Genomic DNA, 27341 nt, shown 5'->3' with positions numbered 1-27341 from the left:
TTGTGCATACTTAAGGTAAACAAATGCCAAGGGCCGCATAAATTGCAAATTGGATCCTTAAGGGAGGAAATTGCAGGAACTCTGGCACAAATCTTTCAGAAATCACTGGATACTAGAAAAATACCTGGGGACTGGAAAAAGGCACATGCTACTCCTATGTTTTTTAAAAAAAGTAGCAAAATTGACCCAAGAAACTACAGAACAATGAGTTTGACATCTATTGTGGTCAAAGTTTTGGAGATTCTTATTAAAAATAAAATCATGGAGCATCTGGACAGTAATGAAATGATAAAATATGGGTTCATGAAGTGGAAATGCTGCCAAACTAATTTACTGGTTTTCTTTGACTTTGTGACAAAGGAGTTTGATAAGGGTAAGCCAGTGGATATTGTATATCTGGATTTTAGTAAGACCTTTGGTACAGTTCCTCATGAAAGGCTGGTATTGAAAATAAAGAAAGCAGGAATCAGAGGAAGTATATTACAATGGATATGTAATTGGCTAACCGATTGAACCCTGAAGGTATGGTACAGGGAATGTCATCAGGCTGGAAGAAAGTTACCAGTGGAGTTCCGCAGAGGTCTGTTTTGGTACCTCGTTTATTTAACATGACCCAAAGCTAATGAAGGTGGTAGACTGCAAAGATGAGCATTATGGGTTACAGAAGAACTTGCAACATTCTTGGGAATTGGGCAGATCGATGGCAGATGAGATTTAATGTAGATAAATGCAAAGTGCTTCACATGGGGACAAAAAAATCCAGGGCCTATTATTTAAATGGTAAGAAAATAATCTGTACGGAAAATGAAAAGGACCCTGATCGACAATAAATTGAAGCTATTCCAACAGTGCTCAGTAGCAGTGAGTAAAGCAAACCAGATGCCAGGTTATATTAAAAGGGCATTATTGAGCCAAAATAGTGGGGTATTCCTGCCCTTTATAAATCACTGGTGCAACCGCACTTGGAATACTGTGTGCAATTCTGATCAACGCAATATAAAAAGGATATTGCAGTGATTGAGAGGATACAGAGGAAGGCAACCAAGATGATTGAGGGAATGGGGGACGACTACAAAGCGCAATTAAATAAGCTGGACATGTTCAGAATGGAGAAGAGAAGGTTGAGGGGGTATATGACTACGGTCTTTAAGATTCTGAAAGGAATAGATAATCTGGACGATGATAAGCTGCTTTATCTTGTAATGAACAGTAAAATCAGAGGACACGGCCTGCAATTGAAAGGGGTTAAATTCAGAACGGAGCTGCGGAAACAGTACTTCAGTGAGCGAGTAGTAAACTTATAGAACTGTAGCTCAGTGGTTAGAGCACTCGCTTTGCAAGCGAGAGACCTGAGTTCAATTCCAGGCAGAGGGCGAACCCTTGGGCAAGTTTCCTTACTCCATACAGAGCCTAATAATAATCCCTTCAAAAAAAAAACAATAATAAAATTGGTCATTTTCAATCTACGACTGTTTGTGGGACATTGCTGTGCGCAATTGGCTGCCGCGTTCGCCCACAAATATACAGTCAATTAACTTTACAGTGTGGTCTGTGAAGCGCTTTGGGACGTCCTCCCGACGTGAAAAGCGCTATATCAAATGCAAGGATTATTATTATTATAGAACAGGCTCTCTAAGGAGACAGTGCAAGCAGAAAATGTTTGTTTCAAGAACAAATTAGGTAAATTCTGCTAGAAAATAATATCTTGGGATACAGCATATTGGGACACAAAATGTCAAGCGACTGCCAGCAGGGTAGAAGGCAAACTAGATGGACCTTGATCTTCTTTCACCCAGCAAATTGTTATGTTCTTGTGTATGTAACAGCTTGTGTATCATGAGGAATATAAACGTTTGCATCATGGATGTAAACCAGGTTATTGCAACATTTATAACAGCCACTTGTATTTATATAGCGACTTTCACACAGGATAGATCTCGGAGGGCTGACATTTAGTTTTAACTCTGATTTAATTCCCAATTTGCTAATCCCTGGAAGGGTGTGGTGGGGGGAAGGGGGGAGCCATACATCCCTGGAGTTAAACTGGCTCCATTGTAGCGTGTCTGGTGATTTGGGGTCAGAGTTAGCTCATGTCATGCAATATACAGTCATTATACTTCACAGTAAAATCCTATGAAGTATTCTGAGACTTTTCAATGTTATATCAAATGCAAGTATTATTATTGAATAGCTGAGCCAGACACATCTGCACTACTCTGGAGCAAACTTGGATCATCACTGGGAATGGAGGAGTAAACCAGTAATAGAAATGAGTTTCTTCCAATCCAGCTCCTGACACGACAACCCTTTGTGCCTCTGCCCTAAATAAGTTGGATTGTCAGCAGTAAACTGCATGCTTTTAGCTGCAGCAGTTCCATTCCAGCAGTACCCAATGTAGACATAATTTCTTAGCTTCCAGCACCCTGCACCTATGTTTCCTGGGCATTGGGAAGCTGAGGCATGTTTTCCCTCCCCATGAAAGAGAGAAGGATTTCACCAGAAGTAGCAGACAGGAACTCTGCTTCTGTGAGTTCTTAGCAGCTGGAACTGAAAGGCCCTTAACCATGGCAAGGGGTTTCTGCACATGTCACGACTCCCAGCTGACCAAGAAACAAAGCAAACCATTCAAAACAAAACAGACAGTATCTGCACATTTGATTTACTCCCAAGCTGATCGCTGTATTTTTCTTTTTCTGCTGGCTCTGAAGTCGATCCAATTTTATTTGTAAGTAATGGAGAGAATTGGAAGGAAACGTAAATGCTGGGGTAATAAATGAGGGTTGGGATTTGAGGGAGTAATAAACATTAAAACAGATTTTTTTTAAAAAAGCAGAAAATGTAACATGAAAGATGTGAAATCTTTATGGTCTTAGCCTTTAGGTTGTTGACGTACAATTTAAAGTTGTGCGGAATTTTGGAACATTTAGACTGAATCTGGAAGCCAGTTTTCTGTAGTTCTTAAAATAAAGTGCAGAAAACTGCCTTCCAACATAAGAGTGAATTTAGGAATTTTTCCAAATTATCCATAATACGTTTTAAGACAATGGTTTTAAGCAAGACGGTCAGGTATTTGGGACACTGTGAAGGTGTATCTTTTTTATTATCGCAAATGGGAATCGCTGGCTGAGAACATTCTGGTGAATGTGGCTGCTGTTTCCCACTTTTAAACTTGGGGTTCAGCAAGGGCAGTCATTTCAATTCCCGTTGCCATTTCAGAGACTGCAGAGGCCATCACGGTTCACTTTCCGGTACAGAAACAGGACAGATGCTTTATTCTCATTTTCAAAAAAAAATCAAATCTGGTAATAATAATAATAATAATAATAATAATAATAATAATAATCCTTGCATTTTTTTGATATTTGATAAAAGATTTGGTAAAAGATGAAGAGAAATGAAACCTGGTAGAACGTTTAGAAATTTGAGATGGGTGCTGTATATATCCTTTAATTTGTGTTGATTGATTTCTCTTCCATGTCAGTATCTAATCTGACAGGATTACTGCAGTTTTGCCAACATTTGCAGTTTTGAAAAAGGTGCACTTTGAGGAGTACGTCTGTGATTTTAGATTAATACTGTATCGCGAGAAACAGACATCTTTAAAGATGTATTTTGGATAAGCCTTCAAAAGAAAATGCAGGCTGAGTATGTGAAGGTAATTGAGATAGTGCATGTGATGTCAGGTCCTGTAAATTATACAAGGCAGAGGAGACTCTGATGAACGTGAAGGAGATTCTTGGATGGAATGCACTTGGGAACTCATTTTCTGCAAACGAATAAAGACCGAGTCAAACTGATGAAATTGGAGTACTTTGTTCTCAAAGTCTTTGCTATGTTCTTATCAGGTTTCATTCAATTGAAAGAAAATGAGGCTATCTTAACAACTGCGAGCTGGAAGATAGAAACTGTAGTGCTGGGAGTATGCTGATTTCATGCAGTGCAATCTGTTTCTTCTGAACAGATGTTTCCATCATTTAATAATTTAATATTGAACCAGTCGTGGCCTTTGTAGGGAAATAGTTGTTTTGATAGTCTTGTACAGCCAGTTGGTTGTGTACTTGTCCTTTTTTGTGTGACGATATGCAATAATATCAAGCTGCAGCTTGTATTAAGTCATTGCAGCATTCATGTACTTTGCCTGTGAAGAAGGTAACAAGATTGAGCTGGAAAGATGACAGACCAGATGATAAAACATTGGAAGCTAAAGCCAGAAATCCCTGGGTTGTTTAATATGGACAGTAAATTACTAATTCTGTCCAGATTTCCAGCTCTAGGCAACAAATCCCTCCTGGTGAGAATTCTAATATATTGAAGAATCAAAGCCTCAAAACTAATTAAACTGTGTATATTAATAGAATGGTCAAAATAATTCAATTACTTAACTTTAATATCTCAAATGTTATGACAAAAATGTTGCCAATTAATATTTTGGGATTCTGTGTACAAAATTTGTCTAGTAGCCGACCCCAATAAATCAATTTGCCAGCACAGGGCAAAACCCTTTGAGTGACACATGATCTGTTATAGCCATAAAACCTACATCGGTTGGAGGGTTCTAGTTAAGCCTGTCTTCCCCTGTGGCCTGTTGCTTAAGATTGAATGGTGAACAGCACATACTTGTGTTTTAGATCTAACCAGGATGGCTTTAGAATGAGTGTGTTTCTATCTTGTTAGTTTGCTTTGTCTACATTGCTTAATCCTGCTCCCTGCTGTTTGATCCAAGTTAGAATGCTAAACCTGCTTGGAGTCACAGATAAGGGTGTGAATCCCTTTGCCTGAAAGCACTGGAGCGTACCGAAGCTAGGGTTATTGCTTCTGTCTGACAGGAAGGTGAAACGTTTCCTGCATGCGTTATTGAATAATGGAACATTCCAAGAGCGAAAATCAAAGAGGAGTTAAATGAAGTACTAGCAGTTTTATTGATTGGACAAAAGCCCAGCAATGGCTAAAGAATGCCACAGCTTGTAGTCTGACTTAAATGTAGTATTGTAAGAGGCGATCGTGTTCTTACAAGACACAAGGTACTGTCTACATATTGCACTGTGACACATTTCGGCATTATCAGGTTAAAAACAGATCTGTGTATTTTCAGCACCTACTGTGGGCCTCCAGAAGAAAGGTTAGTTTTTTCGGTTTAACCCTTCATCTGAATCGATTTGGACTTGCAGAAACCCCTTCATAAGATCGGGGAAGGCAAGTAATTCCAGACCAAGACAACATTGACATTTTGTGAAGAAGATGAGATGAACTTTTATAGCTATGTTAATGACCCACAAACTCTCTAATTTGCAGTTACAAATGTTTTTCTTGCTGATGTCCGTTTCCTTTGTCTGGACCGTCTTGCTGTCCTTAATCTTTTAGACGGCTTCTGCAGCTCGATTCATTTCGGGTCAAAAATGATAACCAGTCTTTCTCTTTCAGAGGTTGAAATTTGCATTTCTACATTTTCAGTTGTTTCAGGCTTTCATGGTTTCTTTATATCTCAATAAGTCAGATGCTGCTGGTCTTTCCAAACCAAATATGTTTTTAATGTAGACCATTCTTTACCTTATTAGCCTGTGGTAGGCAGTAGCACTTTTTATTGCTTTGCTTTCCAATATTGGGTGCCAATTACTGCTGCGACGGTACTTGGGAGGTGTTTGAAATATAATTTTCCATGAAATTACTCTGATCAGACTTATTAAATCGATATATTTGTCACAAATGTGCACAGTTGGCATATTTGGCTCTTTGGCCACAGGTGGCTCTTTGGCCACCTTTGTTTCAAGTAAAATATTCTGTCAACCAAAGGATATTAAATATTGTTTTTTTTCCAAAAAAACAATCTCATAAGCATAATGCAAATAGTAATTTATTTCCCTCTTTGTGTAACTTGTGGGTCTTTCTTAAAAAAAATCTCCAATGCAAACACATCTGCATAACTTTAATATGCCTTGGTTTATCTGAGCCACTCTTCTCAACGAAAATATTGCATAGAACTTTGAACTTTTATGTACATTGGGCAGCTGATATTGGACATGTTCTACAGTGAGACACCATCTGCGCTGTTGAAGTGAGATGTCATGTCAGATGATTCTCACCTTTTTATAAATAGACTGTTAACGGAATCCGAGTCTCCCGTTTTTCAACTGGATTAGTAATTGGTGATTAATGAAGCTGACAGCAAGGCAAGGCAAACCGCTCAGGGTCATCTTGTGTGTCTGTTATTCTAGCTGTTCGGATATTTGTGTAGATGTAGTGAATGTGCAGCTATGTTGCTGTTTTCCACCAATACTGTGGGCTGTAGGTTACCGACCTCTAGGCTTTGGAGCAAGCGAATGCATGAAATGCAAGTTAACAGACTCCTGTACTGCTCTATTTTCCACTGATTTTGTCCATACTCTTTATCAATTACTAGAAAACAAAGCCTGAGGCCACCCAAGTTGTTTTTATCAATACAAGCTATGTGGTGTGCCTGCTTTTGGCATATCAAACCAAATCCTGACCATCTATTGGAGATGGTCTTGCAGAGAGGTAAGTTGGGCTAGCTTATTTGGGCATCACTTGAAGATAGTTTTCACATGACGTTGCCTCTAAAGGTATAATGGTAATACTGGGTCACTAGAGGTGGCAGTAGATAATAATAATAATAATAATAATCATTTGAGATGCAGTATAACAGTGGGAATAGATCACCGGCAGTGCAGTATAACAGTGGCAGTAGATTACTGGAGGAGCAGTATAACGGGGGCGATACATCATGACGTACAGTGTAAAGGTGGCAATAGATCATAAGGTGCAGTGAAATGGTGGCAATAGTTCACTGGAAGTGGGATACAGTGGTGTTAATAGATCACTGGAGGTGCAGGTAAAAAAAAGTAGCAATAGATCACTCAAGATGTAGTATAATGATGGCAATTGGACACTGACAGTGCGGTATAATGGTGTCAATAGATCAATGGAAGTGTAATATAACAGTGTGTAAGGCTAGTCAGTGAGTGTTCGAATATTGCGAAAAACCTAATCCAATCTTTGCTTAAATTTTAAACTTGTAGCATCTCTTCTGTCTTTCACCCCTGCCCTGCCCCACCACTAATTTGCTTCACTGCCACCTAGCTGAGGATCAACTCTGGGATCTTCTAGTTTTGCACTAGAACAGTGGTTTTACCAAGTGAGCCATCAAGTGAAATAGTATAGTTTAAGCTAATGTCAACCATATTGTACCTCTTTAGCCACAATTAGCAAAAGGTATGTGGCCACAAACTAGGCCGCAACCTAGCATCCAGTTATTCACCGTGCTTACTTTATTTCCTGATCGGTCCCTTTTTATAATCTCGACACAGACTAGTTGGGCTGAAAGGCACGTTTCCATGCTCCATGACTGTATGTAACCGTATCACTTTGTAACCTGTCGGGTTGACTAACATTTGGTTATATCAAAATAGTCTTATTTTTGTTCACTTATTAGTGACCATTCTCTTTTGGGAGAGGAAAGGGATGGTCTGCTTGGAACTTATACAATGGAATGTCGGAATCATTTCAGCTCTCTGTGAGGGATCTCGGCAGTCCTGTTGAGCACCAGTTCTCCCCAGCATTATTTATAATGAAACCAGGCAGCCTGGCTCATCAGCAGATCTTGGAGACGCAGACTGGGAGAGGGATTCTTTCCATTCATCTCCTGTTGACCCTGCAAGCCAAAGTACTAAAAGTAGGGGTGGTCCTAGCTGGGCAAACAGCAAGCAGTTTGCTGGACTGTATTCTTAGTAGATGTGGTTTTCACTGGTTAGACTCCAGCAATACCTCTAATGGACACTCTGGGGTCCTCAACCCTTGGCTCTTGCCAATCTGCACCTAAACTCTTTGGAATTAGACAAGCAAGGTGTGTCCTACCAGGGAAAGAATACAGACAAAGGGAAACCTCCATGTGTAGGCAGCCTACATATGTGGAACTCCGTTTGGTTTGAATACCGTTCAACAACAACAACAACAACTTGGATTTATATAGCGCCCTCCATGCCGGACGATGTCTCAGAGCGCTTCACAGCAACAGATCCCGGGACCGAGGGAGGGGGAGGAAGGTGACCAAAGGTACGGTCGAAAAGAAAGGTCTTCAGCAGAGACCTGAAAATAGGAAGGGAAGGAGCGAGGCGAAGGGAGTGAGTAAGGCAGTTCCAGAGTTCAGTTCAGCGTGGTGATGGGTTTTCACATGCGTCAGACGCTTGACTAACCAAAGAAATTTAATGCACTAAGCCAGTGGTAACCAAAACTTTTGGTCGCCCAATCAAATTAATTTTTGTTAATTGAATTTTTCTTCATTTATGGCTGGGCCGGCCATGGTTATTGCAGCTCAGAGGCTCCTGGAAGCATCATATTGATTTGGTGCGGGCTTGCCTGGACTGGTGCAGGGGTTTGGCTTCTTAATGCTCCAAGAAGTTCATCGTGATCGACTGGTTGGAGACCCTTTCTCCGAGCTAATGATTATCTTGATGCTGTAACCACTGTTCAAAATGTTTCCATTATTGTTGGAAACTCATGTGCATTCTATTCTATTAGAACAATTAAAAGCGGTGTAGGCTAACATGTAAATTTATTTTTTCTATTATATTTGGAAGGTTTTCTTTGTCAAGGCCCATTGTGTTATTACAAAGTTAGGGAGATCAAAATTGATCTATTTCAGATAAACTTAATGGTATTTCATGGCAGGGTACCTCATGAAGGAATACTGTAGAATTTCCATTGACCTGGCCGAACTCCATTCCATAGGTAGATTACATCAAGCAAAATTCTGAAATTGGCATAACGTACTCCTGGGTACCGGAATATAGATTTGTCTATTAAGGATAATGTTAAAGGTTAATGTTAAAGGATAACCCTTTTAAGAAATATCACAAATTAGACCCTGTGTTTTTTTTCTTTGGGAGCTTATAAAGACAAATGTTTGAGTGCGTGGGAAGTAGGACTGTACATTTTCATTGTACAGCGAAAATGAACAACTAGCAAAAATTGGATGTTCTGTTCTTTTTTTGGCTGAGTTACATTTGCTGGAAAAAACTTGCATCTGGTTTGTGGAGAGATCCAAGCACAATAATCAGTAGAATTCCCTGCCCCTCCTCATGTTTTTAGTGCACACAATATTGTGCTTTCTTGAAAAACATTCGTAAATTGTGCCAGAAATTGAAAGTCTAATTGTTCCTTAGCTGCCAAACTTCTAATCTTCACTGTGCCTCTGCTCTCCACAAGTTGGTATTCATCCTTTAATTTATTCCATTCAAAATTGTAAAATATCTGCTTGGGTTTCTGAATCATTAAATTCTTTCTGAAAGTGCAGTAAGTGATAACATTTGACTACATGGCTTTCTAAACCATTCTAACACATACTATGATGCAGTTAGAGAGAGAGAAGAGCATTGAAAATTAATATAAAACCATTATTCTTCGGCTGTTTCTAATATCCAAACCTGTTCAACTGCTTTTGATAGTTTATTCATTTCAATGGGAAAGCTAAGAATTGTGACTTGCAAGAAAATCTCTAATGGATTTCTATTCTCCTTACAGTTGTTAATTTTGTTTGTTAACCATGCAATATGAATTGAGGTTGATAAAATCATTCATATTTTCCACTTTTTTTGCAGGTAACTTAGATCTAACTGGTCCAAAACAAGTCTTCAAAGCAGAGAACAATCCTTGGGTTACACCTATTGCTGACCAATTTCAACTAGGTGTCTCCCACGTTTTCGAATACATTCGATCTGAAACCTACAAATAGTAAGTAAACAAGTCTTAAATTGCTACCATTTTTGCAAGAAACCTCAATACGTAACTAGTGACAATGTGCCGATGCCTTTAAAATTACAAATGAATGTTGTGAAATATACTCTGAAAAAATGAATCAGAGGAGGCAGCAAACATCCTACAAAGAGAGCTTGATAGGGTATATAATAAGAACAATAAATTGGTTACTCAATCCACGACTGTTTGTGGGACACTGCTGTAGGCAATTGCTGCTGCGTTTCGCCCATAAAATATAGTCAATTCACTTTACAGGAAGCACTTTGAGACGTCTCAAAGATGTCAAATGCAAGAATTATTATTATTAGGCACATGGGCTGATAAGTGGCAAATGAAGTTTAATACTGATAAATGCAAGATACTATATCATAGTTTCCCAGAATAGGAAACACAAATACTCCATGAATGGGATTGAACTTTCCAAAGGGGAAGCTGAAAGAGATCTTCACTGTATTAAAATAATGTAAGGCAGCAATTAACAAGGCAAACACGATGCTGGGCTATAATGCTAAATCAGTTTATTTTAGATCCCCAAACATCATTCTAGGGCTGTACAATGCTCTGCTCAGACAACACCTTTAATACTACCTACAGTCTGGTCACCTCAACATAAGGGGACTGTCCTAGAGGCACTACAGAAGAGAGCTAAGAGGGTGATTCCCACTGTTCGAGGAATGAGCTATGAGCAACGACTAGAACAAGCCAGTCTTGAGGGAAGAGTACTCAGAGGGAACCTCATATATAATTTTAAATGAGAATTGAAAAAGTAAACCCTTTAATTTTAATTGAAAAAGTAAACTTCTTTAGGATGTAACAAGACAGTAGAACAGAAGAACATAGGTTTAGAGTTTAAAGGGCGACTTCAGAACAGATACCAGGATGTTTTTCTTTGCGTAGCGGGTAATCAATAACTGGAACAGGTTGCCAGGAAAGGTGGTAGAAACCAGGACATTAGACTCATTTAAAAAGCAATTTGATCCTGCGATGGGTGGAAGGTAGGATTGATGTTCTGGAGGGATGAGATCGGATGGGTCGAAGGGCCTTCTTCATCCAGACCAATCTTATGAAATATGTCAGGAGTTCACAGGAAATCAATTTGTTTGGAGAAGGTGAAGATGATTCATAATTATTCCTTTTAATATTTCTGCTTTTGCAACAAAAAATTAAAGAATAATCATAGATATCTCATTACATGCTAAAGCTGTAGTGTTTTGGTGCAGGTTAGCAGGACCAAGAATAGGGGATCTAGCATGTGCATTAGATACTGCTGAAGTCTAATCAGCTAAAACAGCGCAATTGGTATTGCTGACCTGGGCAAGCTTCCTGTTGTTCGTCCAGAGAAGATCATTCTTCCCATTTGGGCTTTGCTTGTACGATTAGCAGTTGTTGAATGGGTAATAGACTGGCTGGTCCACAACTGTGTCCTGAAGGACTATAGACCTGCCTGGCTCAGGCACCAGACTACCAAGAATGTCAAATATCAATAAAACTGTACTTGCTGACTGTAGGTTGTCACCATTACCATTCTTAATGAAATCCAGATATAGAGAATGGAAGATTCTAAAATGTACCAAAAAATACATTTGCTAAATATGCTTCAAAGGAATATTCCAGGATGTTGTTCAAAACTACCTAGATGTTCAACTGTGAAGTCAGTCCCTTGGTATTCGTTCTTCAAGGTAACTGGCTTCTCAATCGTGGATGTAATTCAGAGATACTGGGACACTAGTCTGGAATCTGAGGCTTGGAAAAAGAGAATTCTGTTTCTCGGTATCTCAGAAATATTCTTCATTTGATGAGAAAAGATTATATTAAATTAATTCGATGAGATGAATGTTAAACATGATTAACAAAGACCGAATCTTTTCTTGAAATAATCCTTTTTAAATTAAAATTTGCACTTCAAGTCCTTTGTATAGTGGTAGTGAGTAAGAAATAAAAGTTAATATTACTTGTGGAGTCCTGTAGTGTTAGCAGTTAGCGTGCTTGCCTCGCAAGCGAAAGGACTCGGGGTCCACTCCCGTGCGGGCCAAAACCTTCGGCAAGTTTCCTGACTCCACATGCCTCTGTTTACCTAGCAGTAAGTAGGAACCTGGTTGTTAGTCGATTGGCGTTTTTTTTTCCAGGGGAAAAAGTTTGGTCGCTCAATCCACGGCTGTTTGGCTGTGCAATCGGCTGCTGCGTTTGGCCCACAAAATAAAGTCAATCCACTGTCCAATATATTCTTTGAAACTCTTTGAGACGTCTCAACGACATGATAAGGCGCTATATCGAATGCAAGGATTATTATTACTTTTGTTTGTTACAGAGCTAGGAAGCAATGCAATCATACAAATTACTGAACAGAAGTAACCGATGCAGGTAGCAGCTCCTCCACTGCTGCTAACCACACTAATCGCAATTCTCTACTCCCTTCTCGCACCTTTTTTTGTATTGGTTCTCATCAAATGGTTATCCAGTTTCTTTTAAATGTGTTGCTCTCAGCCTCTTGTGACCAAGCAGTCAATGCTTCAACAAACCTGTGCACGAAAATGTTTCTTCTAACCTCCCCAATTAACTCTTCCAGTAATAATCCTGTGTTTTATTGCATTCTTATGAATCTTCGGTCACCCTCCTCCCCTGCCCCTCCACCCCTCCTGATCCAACCACCAGTTTGGGTGCGGATCCCTGCCTGTTTAGTGCCTTGGGAGGTCTTCCTGACATGAAAGGCGCGATACAAATATAATTTGTTGTTGTTTACGTCTTCTTGCAGATTTACCAACCATCTGAAATGATTTTTCCCTATTTCAGAGTATTGAAGATCTCGCTTCTCCCCATTAAATAATTAGTTTCTTTATTGATAAACTGATTAATCTTAGACTCATGATTCAAACCAAAATGCTTTCTGAAAAAAATCACTCAAGTTTTATTTTTTAGAAGTACGTAGTTTGTTTTTCGTGATGGCAATAATGGATCAACTATCGAGAATCGATTTGATATTTATTGATTTGATACAGCACCTCATCACATCATTGAAACCATCTCAAAGACTTTACAGGATTCACGCACAAATACACAGTCACTCCACTTCACAGTAATTCCTTTGAAGCACTTTGGGACATTCTCCATATGTGAAGGGTGCTATGCCAAATGTAAGCATTATTATTTTACTGTAAAGTATAGTAATTGCGTATTTGGAGGCACCCAAGGAGCCAATTTGCACATTCCTGGCCATGACATGAGAAGCAACAGTCCTTTCTTAGATAGTAGTACGATAGAATCTTTAAGATTCTGAAGGACAATACCTCTGACATTGCAGTGTTTCCCCACCGCGGCACTGAAATGTCAACTCGAAGTATGAGCTCAGCATCTCAAAGTGGAACTTGGACCTCCAACCTTCTGACTCAGAGGTGAGTGAGAGTGCTACCAGCTGAGCCAGGCCAACATCTCTATCTACAAATCCAATCACTATTACGTATGATTAGTTACTGTAAAGCTTTGAGATGTTTCAACTTTATAACAATAAGAACAAATTACATTTGTATAGCGGCTTTCCCATCGGGAGGACATCCCAAAGTTCTGGACAGTCAAGAATTTGCACCTGAGCTGGGGATTGGGATCAGGAGGTGTGGAGGGTAGGGAGGGTGGGGGTTAGGAGGGTGACTAGAGGCACCATCGAAGTGACAGGCTTTGAAGGAGGCAAGGGAGGGGGAGGTGAGGAGTAGGGACTGTGGGATGGAGTTCCAAAGGGTGGGGGCAGAAGGGCTGAAGGCCTGACTGCCAATGGTGGAGCCCAGGGCAGCGCAGGGGACATGGAGGAGGCCAGAGTCCACTAAGCGGAGGGATAAGTGCGATAAAGATGCAAGTTCATTCTAACTGTTTAATCTTTCTACTATCCAGAATTTGAATTTTGAATTTTAGTTTAATAGCCATATTGAGCAACTTGTAAACTCTGTTTTTCAATTTAAATGGTGTACTATGAAAACTACTCTTCATTGAAAATTTTCCCTTTGTTAATGAGAATAGTATTCCAGTTCCTTTATAAGCCCCTGATAAATCAAACACACACACCCAGCAGTGTAATGGTGCGATAGTTTAAGGGGGCTGCTTGTTAAAATTCTACTGCTGTAAATGTTTTGTGGTTTTTATTGTACCATTAGTCAACTTTCAAAGTGACCTTTGTGTTGTAAGCACCGTCTCGGAGGATCTGAACAATGTCTGGGATGATGACAGAAAGAAATGATGGATTGTGTGAGTTAGTGCTTCAAACACCCAAGTGATCATGAGAATTGAAAAAGCCTGGGATGGAGGGAAGCAGAAGAGCGTGCCTCACTGTATGGATAAAAAAGGGTCATTGTATTATACATCTATGCAAGTAGATTTATTGATTGCTATGATTGTATGTAAGACAATTGATTACCATTGTAAAAAGACTATTTTGCCTTTAAACTTCTCAAAATATATAATGCAAACTTGCATTTATATAATTCACCTTTCACCTTAGGAGATGTAAATTTGGCCTTACTTGGTCAATGTTTGCCCTTTAATATAATAATAATCCTTGCATTTGATGTAGCACCTTATCACGTCTTTGGGACATCTCAAAGCTCTTCACAGAATTTGCTGTAAAGTGAACTGACTGTATTTTTGTGGGCGAAACGTGGCAGCCAATTACGCACAGCAGCGTCCCACAAACAGTCATGGATTTTAATTTATTTTTGAAGGAATTATTATCCCCGGAAAAGCAATCCGCCAATCAACTAACAACTAGGTTCCTATTTACCGCTAGGTGAACAGAGACGTGTGGAGTGAGAAAACTTGCCCAACATTTCACCCTGGCCGGAAATCGAACCCAGGTCCTCTCGCTTGCGAGGCAAGTGCTCTAACCACTAAACTGGAGGACTCTGTCAAGTATATTCCTATACATATGCTTAAACATGGTTTCTTTTCAGCTGCCATGAACTCCTAATATATTCTGTAACCTGTTTATACCAGTCCATAAATACAAGTTGTACTTTACTACTTTTTAGGCAGGATTAATATCTTTAAGTGCTTCACGAACAACAATGGGGAAGAAAGATGGGAGTTTGAGGATATTGACCAAAGGCACAGTCCCATAGGTTTGAAAGCAGGGAGAGCCAGCCAGGGGTGAAGAGATTTTGGGGTAAGAGTTCCAAAGAACAGGGGATATCACGGCTGAAGGCTTGACCATTAATGGTGGGAAACAAGCAAACAGTAAATGGTAACTGAAAAGCAAAGAGTATGTGCAGGAGTTGAATGAATGATTTATGAATTTGAGCCTATGACATGTGGAGGTTGAGAAGCTGATGACTAGAATAATCTAGTTTTGAAGTGACAAAATCATAGATGAGAGTTTTGGCTGTGATGGGGGCAAAATTGGGGCATAAACCTGGAAAGTTTTCCACTGATTTGAAGAACGTCTTTGGTAAGGACTGGATGTTGGGTTTGAAGTAGAGTTGAAGGTTCAACAAAATGCTAAGCTTTAGTACTGGCTTGAGGTATGGGGGGGAATGTAAGGTGAGTGCAACTGAATGGGTGCCTCTTTCAAAGAGCCAGTATGGGGCAAATGGCCTTGATTTGTGTTGTAAATTTCCAGGGTTAGGCACAGTGAACAAGTGGGAGGTTGATGGAATCTGAGCCAAAGTCAAGATGGTACTGAGGAGAGCCGAACAGGGTAGCTTTGGTTTTGTTGACGTTCTCTGGGACTCTATCCCTGAATCCTGGCCCCCTTCCACCCGCTTTCAAAGCAAGTCATAATCCGTATGGGGAAACTGGCCCCATGCCTGGAGATGTCACCAAGCGGAAGCATTTAGATGAAAAATAGAAGAATATCAAGGATAATGTTGAGGGATATGCCATATGCTGACTATATGACAGCACTTAGACAAGCTATTGGAAACCTATAGTGAAGACTTCAAGCCAAGTATCCATCCAGAACTAAGATAGTGTTGTGCCACAAATATGGGTTAAAGAGGAGGCTATGAAAGGAGAACAGAATGGTTCATGATTTCAAAAGCAGCAGAAGGGTTAAGGAATGCAAGGGGAAGACCAAAGGGATGTTAATAGTGACTCTCTTTGATGGCATTGGTCCTTTGGGCAAGCTTGCCATTACTTGTCCAACTAGAATCATTCTACCTGTTAAGGCTTTGGCTTGCAGGGAGTCCAGTTGGAAGAATCCCTGCCCATGGTTTACCTCCATGTCCCGATGATGAGCCAAGCCTTTCCGTTTGGTCTCCCCCCCGCCCCCCCACTGCAAGGATTATTATGAGTTGGTCATTTGACATCTACCAAGCGCAGGTTTGAGCTCACATTAGTGAATGTGGGTTGGTGGTGGGTGGGGGGAGCAGAGTGAAGGACGTTTAGATAGCCTAGAAGTAGATGTCTAATATGGATGTATCATGAATTCCATAGTGTGACCTCTTTTCTCCCAGTGATGGCTTTATGACAGATCAGTCAGCTTTTGTTAACTTGCAGCATAGAATGATTGTCCCTGAAGAGCAATTGTGATTGAGAAAGATTAGGTTGAAAACGTACCCTGTGAATGGAGGTGACTGACACCTATCGGAATTTTGTCAAGCAAAAGGAAGGAGTGAAAGTTCTTGCCAGTCAGCTAACAAGCTAACGCGTATCAAGGGAGCAGATCTGACAAAGCATTGCATTCTGCGCTTAACATTTCGAAAATACATAGGGATTTGTCTGAGGATGTGTGAACTTCAAATCCCTGACTCTTAATAAATTGACAGCGAAAAGGCAGCTTATTATATACATGCAAACAGTTCCTTTCACCCCACCCCTCCCCCTGGAATTTAGAGTAATTTGCAACATCCAGTTCCAGTGCTATTTTTACCAAAAAAAACTTTTACTGTTAAATTAAAACCAATGTAAATTTAGATTTAAATTGCATATCATTATCACCTCAGATTTCTCTTCCATATGTCTTCGTTACCCTTCCAACATCTGATTTAGGAAAGGAAGATGACTTAAACTGGTGTACGTTCTATAGCCAGCAATCCCCAAATACTTTCCAAAGTGTCTGTTCATCATTGCATCAGGCTGGCCAATCTTCTTCTCGGCTCTGATCTTCTTGCGTCAGGCGATGTAATGCGCAGCCAGACTTGCTTCTATTCCAGAAAGTATGTAATATAGTGGAGTCCCGTAGCTTCGTGGGGAATACTGTAGCTTAGTGGTTAGAGCACTCGCCTCGTTTTGACCTGGGTTTGACTCCCAGCAGGGTGAAACGTTGGGCAAGTTTCCACACACCTCAGTTTACCTAGCAGTAAGTAGAAACCCGGTTGTTAGTCGACTGGCGGATCACTATTCCCGGGGGTAATAATAATTCCTTAAAAAATAACTGAATAAATTGGTCACTGAATCACGACTGTTTGTGGGACACTGCTGTCTGCAATTGGCTGCTGCGTTTCGCCCACAAAATATAGTCAATTCACTTTACAGTATATTCTGTGAAGCGCATTGAGACGTCTCAAAGACGTGATAAAGCGCTATATCAAATGCAAGGATTATTATTATATTATTATTAAATAGCCCCTGCTCCAGGTGATAGCAATCAGCCAGTTCCTGGCTTGGAAATCTCCTGAGTTGCTTCTTGATGATATTTCCCAGATATCTGAGGGTTATTTGTTCCTCTAATGATGTTGACTAGCCCACTCTCCATCTGGCTCACCGCTGTAGTGTTCCTGATCTAGTGTTGCCGATGACCTTCATTATTTTGTGTATATATCAATCTTAGTGTTTGTGCTAATGTTTTGGCATTTTCTATCTTAGAATTTCACAAATTAGCAGTGAAAAGTGGTGCCATGTAATCAGAGTTATTGGTCATCCATGATTTTTTATAACCGTATATTTGAGTCCAGTTTATTTCAGTTTAGCTCGTCGAGGTGATGTGTGTTTTATCTACTAACCTGCTTAAAAACAATTGCTTTTAAAAATTGAAATTATTTGTCTATATCTTCGTCTGGTCCAATTTGTATTGGGCTTTGATATTCTGGCATGGCAGAGTAGGAAAGGTGGTTTTTGATTGAAGTTAACAATGAAATTGTTTTACACTTCCACTTGCACGAGTGTCATTTTTCTTAGGTTTAGAAAATACTTTAGCGTTAAGTGTGTTTCGTAAAATATTTTTTTGAAGGTTTCTCTCTTGTCTATTTTCAGGATGTAAATTGGATGTTGACATTGAGGGTTTTTCTGAAGGCTGTGGCTAGCTTTTGTGTCTGTATTCTGATCATGTGTACACCTACAGGAGCTTCAGCTGTAGAATGAACATCAGCAATTCTGAGCTGATGTTAATTGCAAAGAGACAAGAATAGTGACATTTTGATTTGGTTGTATCTTTGGCAATATAAAGATACAGAACATTTTAAGATGCTTGTTTTAAAAAAAAATCTTCTTTGGGAGGAGATTTATTTTACTAATGATTGCCAGTTCATGGGATCACACTGATTTTGGTCACTGACTCCATGACTATTTGTGGGACACTGCGTTTCACCCACACGATATACAGTCAATTCACTTTACAGTATTCTGTGAAGTGCTTTGAGACTTCTCAACAATGTGATAAAGCTCTATACCAAATGCAAGGGGGAAAAATGCACAGTTATAGAAGCTGAAGAGGAGAACCTGTTAAGGAGCTGGCAGCTTAAGATCTTTCCAAGGCTGTCATTTTGTCTGATGTGCACACTTTATATCTTTAGAAAATATAACTGGTCATACAGTATAACAACCTAAATCCCCATATATCATCCCTTTTCTCAAATGCTTGTGATGTGCCGAGTGTACAAGATAACTTGTCACCTACCTTTATTTGATAAATAGATTAATACATATTTTGGCAGCATATAATTTCAGCAGTCCTCTAAGCAACCATATAAATTTATGACTGACAGTTCTTTATTGATCTTTTAGTCGATTACAGTATATTTCAGTCCTGTACTGTGATAGATTTCTTTCACATTTTGTTTGTCTTCAGTTTCTTGTTTTCAATGCTTCTGCTGTAAATTACTCCTTTTAAATATAAAGGGTATAAGCTTTGCCAACTGCAGTTAGAAAACAATGTTCTTTGGGACAATTAAACTGGTGCAAATCCACAGAGTAAAATAAACTGATAATACAGTGTGGCTTTTCATATCGTTTCAATTGACCAAAACATTTCACAACTGCATCTTAAAATTGATCGCATAGAGAATGCATTCATTATAGAGTTGTGTAGCATTTTTACTTCTCGTAAAATTTTTGACTAAATCCATTTCTATATACACTAGAACCCCATTATCAAGCGCCTCCTTTATAAGGCAGCGTCTTGTGGACTCTGCAGTTGGTTTTGGTACACAGTCTCCAGTTTCCTGTGCAGTAAAAAGGTCATTGCAAATGTCCATTCCTATGAACTGCACATGTCTGATGCGCAGAAAGTGGCGAAGGCAGTGACATTAAGTCAGCCATTTTTTTTAGTACTGAAACCAACCAGTGCAAATATGCAGAGTGCAGGAAGTCATGTTGGTAGTTGACACGTGTTATAATAATAATCCTTGCATTTGATATAGCGTCTTTCACGTTGTTCAGCTGTATCAAAAGAGCGTCACAGGATATTCTGTAAAGTGGATTAACTGTTAGATTAAATATTTGCACGCTCTGCGCAGCGAACAGGAAGTTATAGTGGCCATTTTGGCTTTGCGCCCCATTACAACACAATGTTTTGGTTTATGGACTGAAATAAAAGTGTTAGTTTTTTTTTCTGTGTTTACTATAAACAATATTTTATAAATTAGTCCTCTATTAGACGTCATGATTATCAAATTCATCATTAGCAATGCAATTGATTTAGACCCTTGCTGACTAGGATTTCCTTGGGAATCAAAATCCCTTAATTTTGGGACGGGTCAGTCAATTAATTCATTACCTGCTTTATGATTTCCGATTGTGGCAGCAAGCAATGAAGCCATCACATGTGGCATCTGGCAGGATGGCTGTAGCTAGAGAAGGAGTGGGAATCTTGACAATATTCCGCAATGGTAATTTGCGCAGAATTAGCCGGTCAAACTCTCCAAAGTACCCAAATACCACCCACCCTACCTCTGTGACTTCCTGCTTCACATCACCTGCCTGCTGTGCCTCGCCTCCTTCCTCTCTCCCTGCCTTCAATAACTGGCTCAAGTCCCATCTCTTCAGCCATGCTTTTGGCCACTTTTCTCTCATTTCGCCGACCACCACCCCCCCAACTCTACTTCCAGCTTGGACTCCTAGTAAGGAGTATTGGCAATACAGAGGGTCCGATTCAACTGCAATACTAATGGGTATTGCAGTTGTAGGATTGTAGGATTGTAGGAACTGAATGATCGACCACCAATGGTGCCACAGAGACAGCGGGGGACAACAATAAATTACATTTGTATAGCGCTTCACGTCAGGAGGACCTCCCAAAATGCTGGACAGTCAGGGATCTGCACCCGAGCTGGTGGTTGGGATCAGCAAGGGTGGAGGGTAGGGGTAGGAGGGTGACCGAAGGCACGGTCGAAGAGGAGGGTTGTGAAAGAGGCAAGGGAGAGGGCAAGGCGGAGGGACTGCGGGGTAGAGTTCCAGAGGATGGGGGAGAGAGGCTGAAGGCTCGTCCGCTAATGGTGGGTCACAGAGGTAGGGAGGAGCAAGGCCATGGAGGGTTTTTGAAGGTAAGAACCAGGATCTTGAACTGTATCCTCTGAGTGATGGGGAGCCAGTGGAGCTGGGTAACAATAACAACTTGCATTTATAAAGCTCCCCTTATGCAGGGTAGCGTCTCAGAGCGATTTGGGTTATGCAGCAAGCCTGAGTTATCTGAGTGAAGAGGGCGAGTGGAGAAGTAGGATAGGAGCAGAAGATCAGTGAGATGAGGAGGGGCCAGGGAGTGGATGGATTGTATTAAGAACGATGATTTTTTTTGTTCATTCTATCAGATGAAAAGGATGGCCTTTCACCCAGATAGAAACACTTTTAGGGTCACTGTGCTCCATTCAGGATTAATTTTTTTTTCATGTGTTGGGTTTAGCAGATCCAGAGAACAAGTGTTAGACAGGTGTTAATGAGAGTGCCCATCAAGCAAACCGAGAGTGCTATATTTTAACAAGTATTTTTCACACACATCTTTCATTTGTTTTGCCTTTATCCTGCATCACTATTTTAAGTGTCCGTAAACCAGATATTTAAACTTTTTTAATGGATTGGGATTAATATAAAACAGCAAAAGGAGGCTTATGATAAATGTCCGGTCCAAAACACAGAAGGTAATAAAATAGAATATAGAAAGTACAGAGGAGAACTGAAAAAGGAAATAAGAGGGGCAAAGAGACTGTATGAGAAAAAATTAGCAGGCAACAATAAAGGGACACCTAAGGTATTTTATAAGCATATAAAGAATAAAAGATTAGTCAAAAGTAAGGTAGGTCCAATTAGGTACCAAAGAGGAAATCTTCTTGTGGAGGCAGAAGGCATGGCTGACGTACTGAATGAGTACTTTGCATGTGTCATCACAAAAGAAGAGGATGCAGCCAATGCCACAGTATCGGAGGAGAGGGTAGAGAAATTGGATAAGAATAAACCAATAGGAGGTATCAAAAAGGTTGTCAGTGCTCAAGGTTGATAAGTTACCCGGTCCGGATGGGATGCATCCTAGGTTACTGAGGGAAATAAGGGTGGAAATAACGGAGGCTCTGGCCACAATCTTTCAATCCTCCTTGGACACTGGGGTGATGCCAGAGGAACTGGAGGGTTGCAAATATTACTCCCCTGTACAAAAAGGGGCAGAAGGATAAACCCGGGAACTACAGGCCAGTCAGCCTGTAGTTAGTCAGTAGTGGGGAAACTTCTCCAGACTATAATCCGGGACAAAATAAATTTTCACTTAGAAAAATATGGGTTAATAAAGGACAGCAAACACAGATTTGTTAAAGGCAAATTATGTCTAACAAACCTGATAGTTTTTTGATGAAGTAACGGAGAGGGTGGATGAAGGTAGTGCAGTTGATGTAGTTTATATGGATTTTCAAAAGGTGTTTGATAAAGTGCCACACAAGAGACTTGTAAGGAAAATAGAAGGCCATGGTATTAAAGGGACAGTGGCAGCATGGATACAGAACTGGCTGGGAGACAAAGCAAAGAGTGGTGGTGAAAAATTGTTTTTCCGACTGGAGGGAAGTGTGCAGTGGTGTTCCCCAGGGGTCAGTATTGGGACAACTGCTGTTTTTGATCTATATGAATGAGCTGGACTTGGGTACAGGGAGTACAATTTCCAAGTTTACAGATGAAAAGTAGTAAACAGTGAGGAGGATAGTAGCCGACTGCAAGAGGACATAGACAGACTGGTAAAATGGGCAGACAGGTGGCAGATTAAGTTTAATGTGGAGAAATGCAAAGTGATGTATTTTGGGAGGAAGAATGAGGAGAGACAATATAAGCTGACGGTACAATCTTAAAGGGGGTGAAGGAATAGAGAGACCTGGGGGTTCATATAAGTAAATCTTTGAAGGTGGCAGGACAGGTAGATAAAATTGTAAAAAAAAGCATATGGGACACTAGGCTTTATAAACAGAATACAGAAGTCAGGAAGTTATGATGAACCTTTATAAAATGCTAGAGTCAGTTCTGGGCACCACACTTTAGGAAGAATGTCAAGGCATTGGAGAGGGTACAAAGGAGATTTACCAGGATGGTACCAGGAATGAGGGACTTCAGTTATCAGGAGAGACTAGAGAAGCTAGGATTATTCTCCTTGGAGCAGAGAAGGTTAAGAGGAGACTAAATAGAAGTTTTCAAAATTATGAGGGGTTTCGATAGGGTGAACAAGGAGGAACTATTTCCACTGGCGGGTGGGTTGGTAACCCGAGGACACCGATTTAAAATAGTTGTTAAAAGAAACAAAGGGGAGATGAGGAGAAATGTTTTCACACAGCGAGTTGTTCAGATCTGGAATGCATTGCCTGAAAGGATGGTGGAAGCCAATTTGGTAACAACTTTTAAGAGAGAAGTAGATAATTATTTGGGGAGCTATGGGGAGAGCGCGGGGAGTGGGATTAATTTGGATAGCTCTTTTCAAAGAGCCAGCAATGGACAAGATGAGCCAAATGGCCTTCTTCTGTGCTGTATAATTCTATGTTTCTAATTTTGAGGAATGTGTCCACCTCATTTTATAGACCTTTAGAAATGTTTCTGGTGTTAGAAAATGTGCCCTCTCTTTAAATCCTGGCTTATAGACAGCCTTCCACACCACCTCTCGCAAATTTCTGTCAACTTTCTCTAGGTATCTGCAAACAACGACTTGCTTTTATACAGATAGCACCCTTCACGTGGGTGGCATCTGCAAACAGTCTGCTGCTAGTACTGGAAGCAGATAGTATTGATGCATTCAGTAGGAAACTGGATATACACATGAGGGAGAATAGAACAGAAGCGTATGGGTGGAACAGCACTGATTTGGTGTATAAGCACTGGTTTGGACTGGTCTGGTTGGGTCAAATGGCCTATATCCGCGCTGTAAAGTTTATGTACATTTATGTAAATCTGTTCCAGCAGTTGATCAGACTTAGCTCTTCTTTGTGAGTGAAAACTGGTTCTTTCATGATTTACCAGAGGCTGCTACAAACAGACACATAATTCAACTTTTCTTATCACACTCATGTACCCAGCACTACATTCAACCCCACTCACACACATCACCTTCTATCAAATGGCTGCAGGTTGAGAGTCCGTGAGTCAGATAACTTCTTCATAAAATTATTACAGTACTTCATTGGGAGTATTGGTAGTCAAGGATTGACACACCTGAAACATCTATAACGTGTGCTTGCAATACCTGCCAACTTTGAAGCAAAAGGTCATTGTTTCACACGTACAGAGTAGCTTGATAGTGGTTACAGTAAGCTGCAGCCAGCTGACTCCTATCCTATGTCCCAGCCCCTTTCTGTGCTAAAGTCACCGGCAACGTCATTTCCTGTTTTCTGCTGATTCACAAAGGAGAAAGTAACGTTGATGTTGATGGTGATTTGGGCATGAGCCATTTTTACAGAACAGTAAGCTAAAATGGCTGACCTCCAGCTCCGTGTCACTTCTTGCTTTGTACTTGCAGGAAATGAAAGCGTGTAATGAATTGGATTCAAAGTGCAACCTCATTGTAGTGAATTCACGTTATAGCATAACATGTTAAAATTAAATTTCTCATGATTTTAGCCTTTAGGCCATTGTCTGAAAATGTAGGATTGGGCAGCATGTTGGGAGAAGTCTTAAATTCAGTTATTTTTTTAAGCAATACAGTTTTTCCTGAGGTTTAAAGGTTTAAGAATTGTCCAAAATTTGGCACACTTTTAAATGTTGACCAACCACTTACACATTGTTTTCAATAATAAGGTGACACAGTAGTGAATGGCTAAGCCAAAGGAAAGATGCAGATTAATAGACATTGAACAATTGATCATTTTGAAATTCGGAAAGAAAGTGATCCCCAATAGGATAAGCTTTACTTTTATGTTCTATAGTTGCAAAGAAAACTGTGCAAGCGAAGACTGTCCAACAGTCTGATTTATAACCCAAGAACTCAAATCGTTTTGCTATTTATATATTTTCTCAAAACCCACATTTGTAGTTCTGTGCAAAAAAATGATCTGTGCGAGAAGTAATTGGATCACCTTTGTACCACCTTGAAGAAATTGTCAGTTTTTGAGTGTTCCCAAAGACAATTGTCAGAATCTTAATATATGGAATATCTTCAGACTTTTTTTTAACCTTTTAATCATTGCATTCTCCCCCTTCCCCCTACACGACACTACTAGTTTCAGACACTTCTAGTTTTCTAGATTATCTGATTGCCACTTAACCCTCTCGGAAGTGAAGGCAAATAATGATTTTGACATGGTCAAAAAGATCACCACTACCCCACGCTATGAAAGCTAGTTGTAGCCTAACTATCAGGTGGTCCCATTAAAACATGTGCCGTTTCACTTAGAGCACAGGTCTGCTGTGAACCGAAGGTGCAGCACATCCATCCAGTTTCTAGTGCTGAAGAGACAGCAAGGGGAAAAGGGAATTAAATCCACAACCAACATAAATTCAAGATTATTTGGAAACGTTCTTTTGGGAATGATGCTACAAGTTCCTTTTTGAGAACTATTTCACAGTGAAACTCACTGCACCATAACAGAGTTCACATTAGTTATAAAGCTATAGCAATTAAAACTGATCCGATATCACATTCACACTTGCATAGAGAAATCTGACAATTGGTAACAAGAAGTGGAAAGGTGTTGATGTGTCTTGCAATTTCTTACCAGACAGAAATGAGAAAGCTGCAATAAACATCTCTTCAGAGCTTCTCACAGCTACTTCATTAATATTAAAGTGAGCTTTCTTCGAGTAGGTATTTGACAGATTTAATTTGACAAATTATAACATTTTTATATGATGTTATATTTGTATTCAGATCCAGAATCCTGAAAGCCAAAATATGACTTCCAGAGCCCTCCTGTGTCAAATGATACTTTGCGTATTCACCCATATAAAGTTTTGGAATTATGTCCAGTTGCCAAATAATGGTAACATAGTTGAGGGATGTACCTGAAAACCAGACAAAGAATCTCCTGCCTTTTTGGGGGAGTTGAGGGTTTGGGAAATTAACTGCCACTATTTGGCAAGTGCAGGTTGCAAAAAAAAACCGTGGCAGTTTGCCTTTGCTTGTGTGTGTCAATATCATCGCAATACTTGACAACAGTACAAGTGTGGACGGGCGCACTGAAGCATTTTGGTCCAGATTCCTTTTTTTGCTCAAAACTTTTAAGTAAAGAAATGTAGCTAACGTTACCCCCCAAAGATTTGCTTGCCACCAGAGACAAACTCATAGTGTAAAACTGGTATTAGATGACCTCCCTTTTTTTACCAAAAGAGACTCTGGGAAACAGCTGATTCTTAAGGGCTTTGATGGGAATAAATTGAGGCTGAAAATTTTAGCCGGCGCATGTTGGATAAAGCAACATGGGAATGAGTAATTTGACTGCCATATCTCATCCATGTCAGCAAGGTATACCATCATTGTACACTGCTGCTTGGTCCCAAAGCATGAAAAATACCGTGGAATACTCTTGTACTCCTGAATTACTTCTTTTGCCAAAAATCTGTTGCATTCTCTCTCTCAAGTTTGTGTATTTTGCACAAGTTTGGGTAGATTGAAAGCAATAATAAAGCCTATAAGCAAGTGTGCCCTTATGATATTTGGGATCTGCACTTTGAATCATTAGTGTACTGTTAACCTAAACCCTAAGCATTCAGAAACATTTTCAATAAGGCATAGGTAAAATTTCCACCTGGATCTAAATTTATTTTCTCAGCATTTCAGAGTAACAAGAATTTGGCAAATTCTTAAATACAGTCTTAATTTTCTCCAGTCCTTTTAAGAACACAGACAATCAATTTTAACAAATTGGAAATGATTTGCCACATCTGTGAAGTAAATAAAATAAATCAAGATCCAGGTGGAATTTCTCCTCGATATTGCTTATAGTAATTTGAAAGACTTGAACCATTTATTCAATCCCACTTTTTACTTTTGTCAAGCAAATCCACCATCTTGTCAGTAGGGTCTAATTTGCATTGTTCGTAGAAGGGCTAATTATGTTTTTTTTTAAAAGCCAGTAAATGGGGAAAAAAAGACCACAGAGTAAAACACTATCAGAATATTTGCTGGCCAGCCTGTTGATATTGCAATTAAATGTTTTTTGGAGATTGCCATTAGTTCTTTTACAAAATCCAAAATTAGATGTTTTTGATATTTGTAAACTGAAGTTGCAATTAGGGCTTTGAATCCTATTTAAATTGGACCCAGTGGGCTGTCTTTTTTGTTGGTTACTGGTAAGTGTTAATGAGGATCCCATGATGGTTATGAATTTTCATAAATTTGCAACAAAGATAAATATTCACCAGTCACACAATCTGAATGTAATTTGTGCATGTATATAATGTATATATGTAATGGGCCAATTATTATAATAATAATAATCTTGTATTTGATATAGCACCTTATCAACCAGTTGAGATGTCTCAAAGCACTTCACAGAATATACTGTAAAGTGAATTTACTATATTTTGTGGGCAAAATGCAGCAGCCAATTACGCACAACAGTGATCCACGAACAATCTGGATTGAGTGACCAAATTTTATTTTTACGGTTATGCAGTACAGTAGAGCTTCTGACTATTCACTGAGCTATCCGTGTAACAAACTTTGCAGTATCTTATTTCAGATATAACAACAACAAGATTACATTTGTATACCGCCTTTCACGTCGGGAGGACATCCCAAGGCGCTGGAGATTTATATAAAGCAATTTGGGGGATGGAGTATCTCACCAATTAGTTTCTTTGGCTTTCTAACCCACTGAAAATCAAATTTTAGTTAATGCAAAAGCAACTTAATTTTGAAAGATGTATTTTATATCAACCTGCTGTTTTATAACAATTCTCAATGGGTACGAAAGAGATGCTGAGCTGGCAGTATAATTCCTAACTCCTTGGCTCCACATTGCTGCAACAAGGGACCTTGTTGAACTATT

At 39.7% G+C, this 27341-nt stretch overlaps 1 protein-coding gene across 5 annotated transcripts in view; it reads left to right on the top strand.

Annotated features, from left to right (window-relative positions):
* rsu1 (Ras suppressor protein 1) overlaps positions 1 to 27341 on the top strand; it is a 79926-nt gene that overhangs the window by 39853 nt on the left and 12732 nt on the right. For all 5 annotated transcript variants that reach the window (XM_007898171.2, XM_007898173.2, XM_007898172.2 and 2 more), the window contains 1 exon segment: positions 9612 to 9744. In XM_007898171.2, the coding sequence (XP_007896362.1) occupies positions 9612 to 9744 (133 nt within the window).

This window comes from Callorhinchus milii, unplaced genomic scaffold, assembly GCF_018977255.1.
Source record: "Callorhinchus milii isolate IMCB2004 unplaced genomic scaffold, IMCB_Cmil_1.0 Scaffold2, whole genome shotgun sequence".
In the NCBI taxonomy this organism is placed as follows: Eukaryota; Metazoa; Chordata; class Chondrichthyes; order Chimaeriformes; family Callorhinchidae; genus Callorhinchus; species Callorhinchus milii.
The sequence above is the reverse complement of the archived record's forward strand: the minus strand, read 5'-3'. Positions and strand labels throughout refer to the sequence as shown.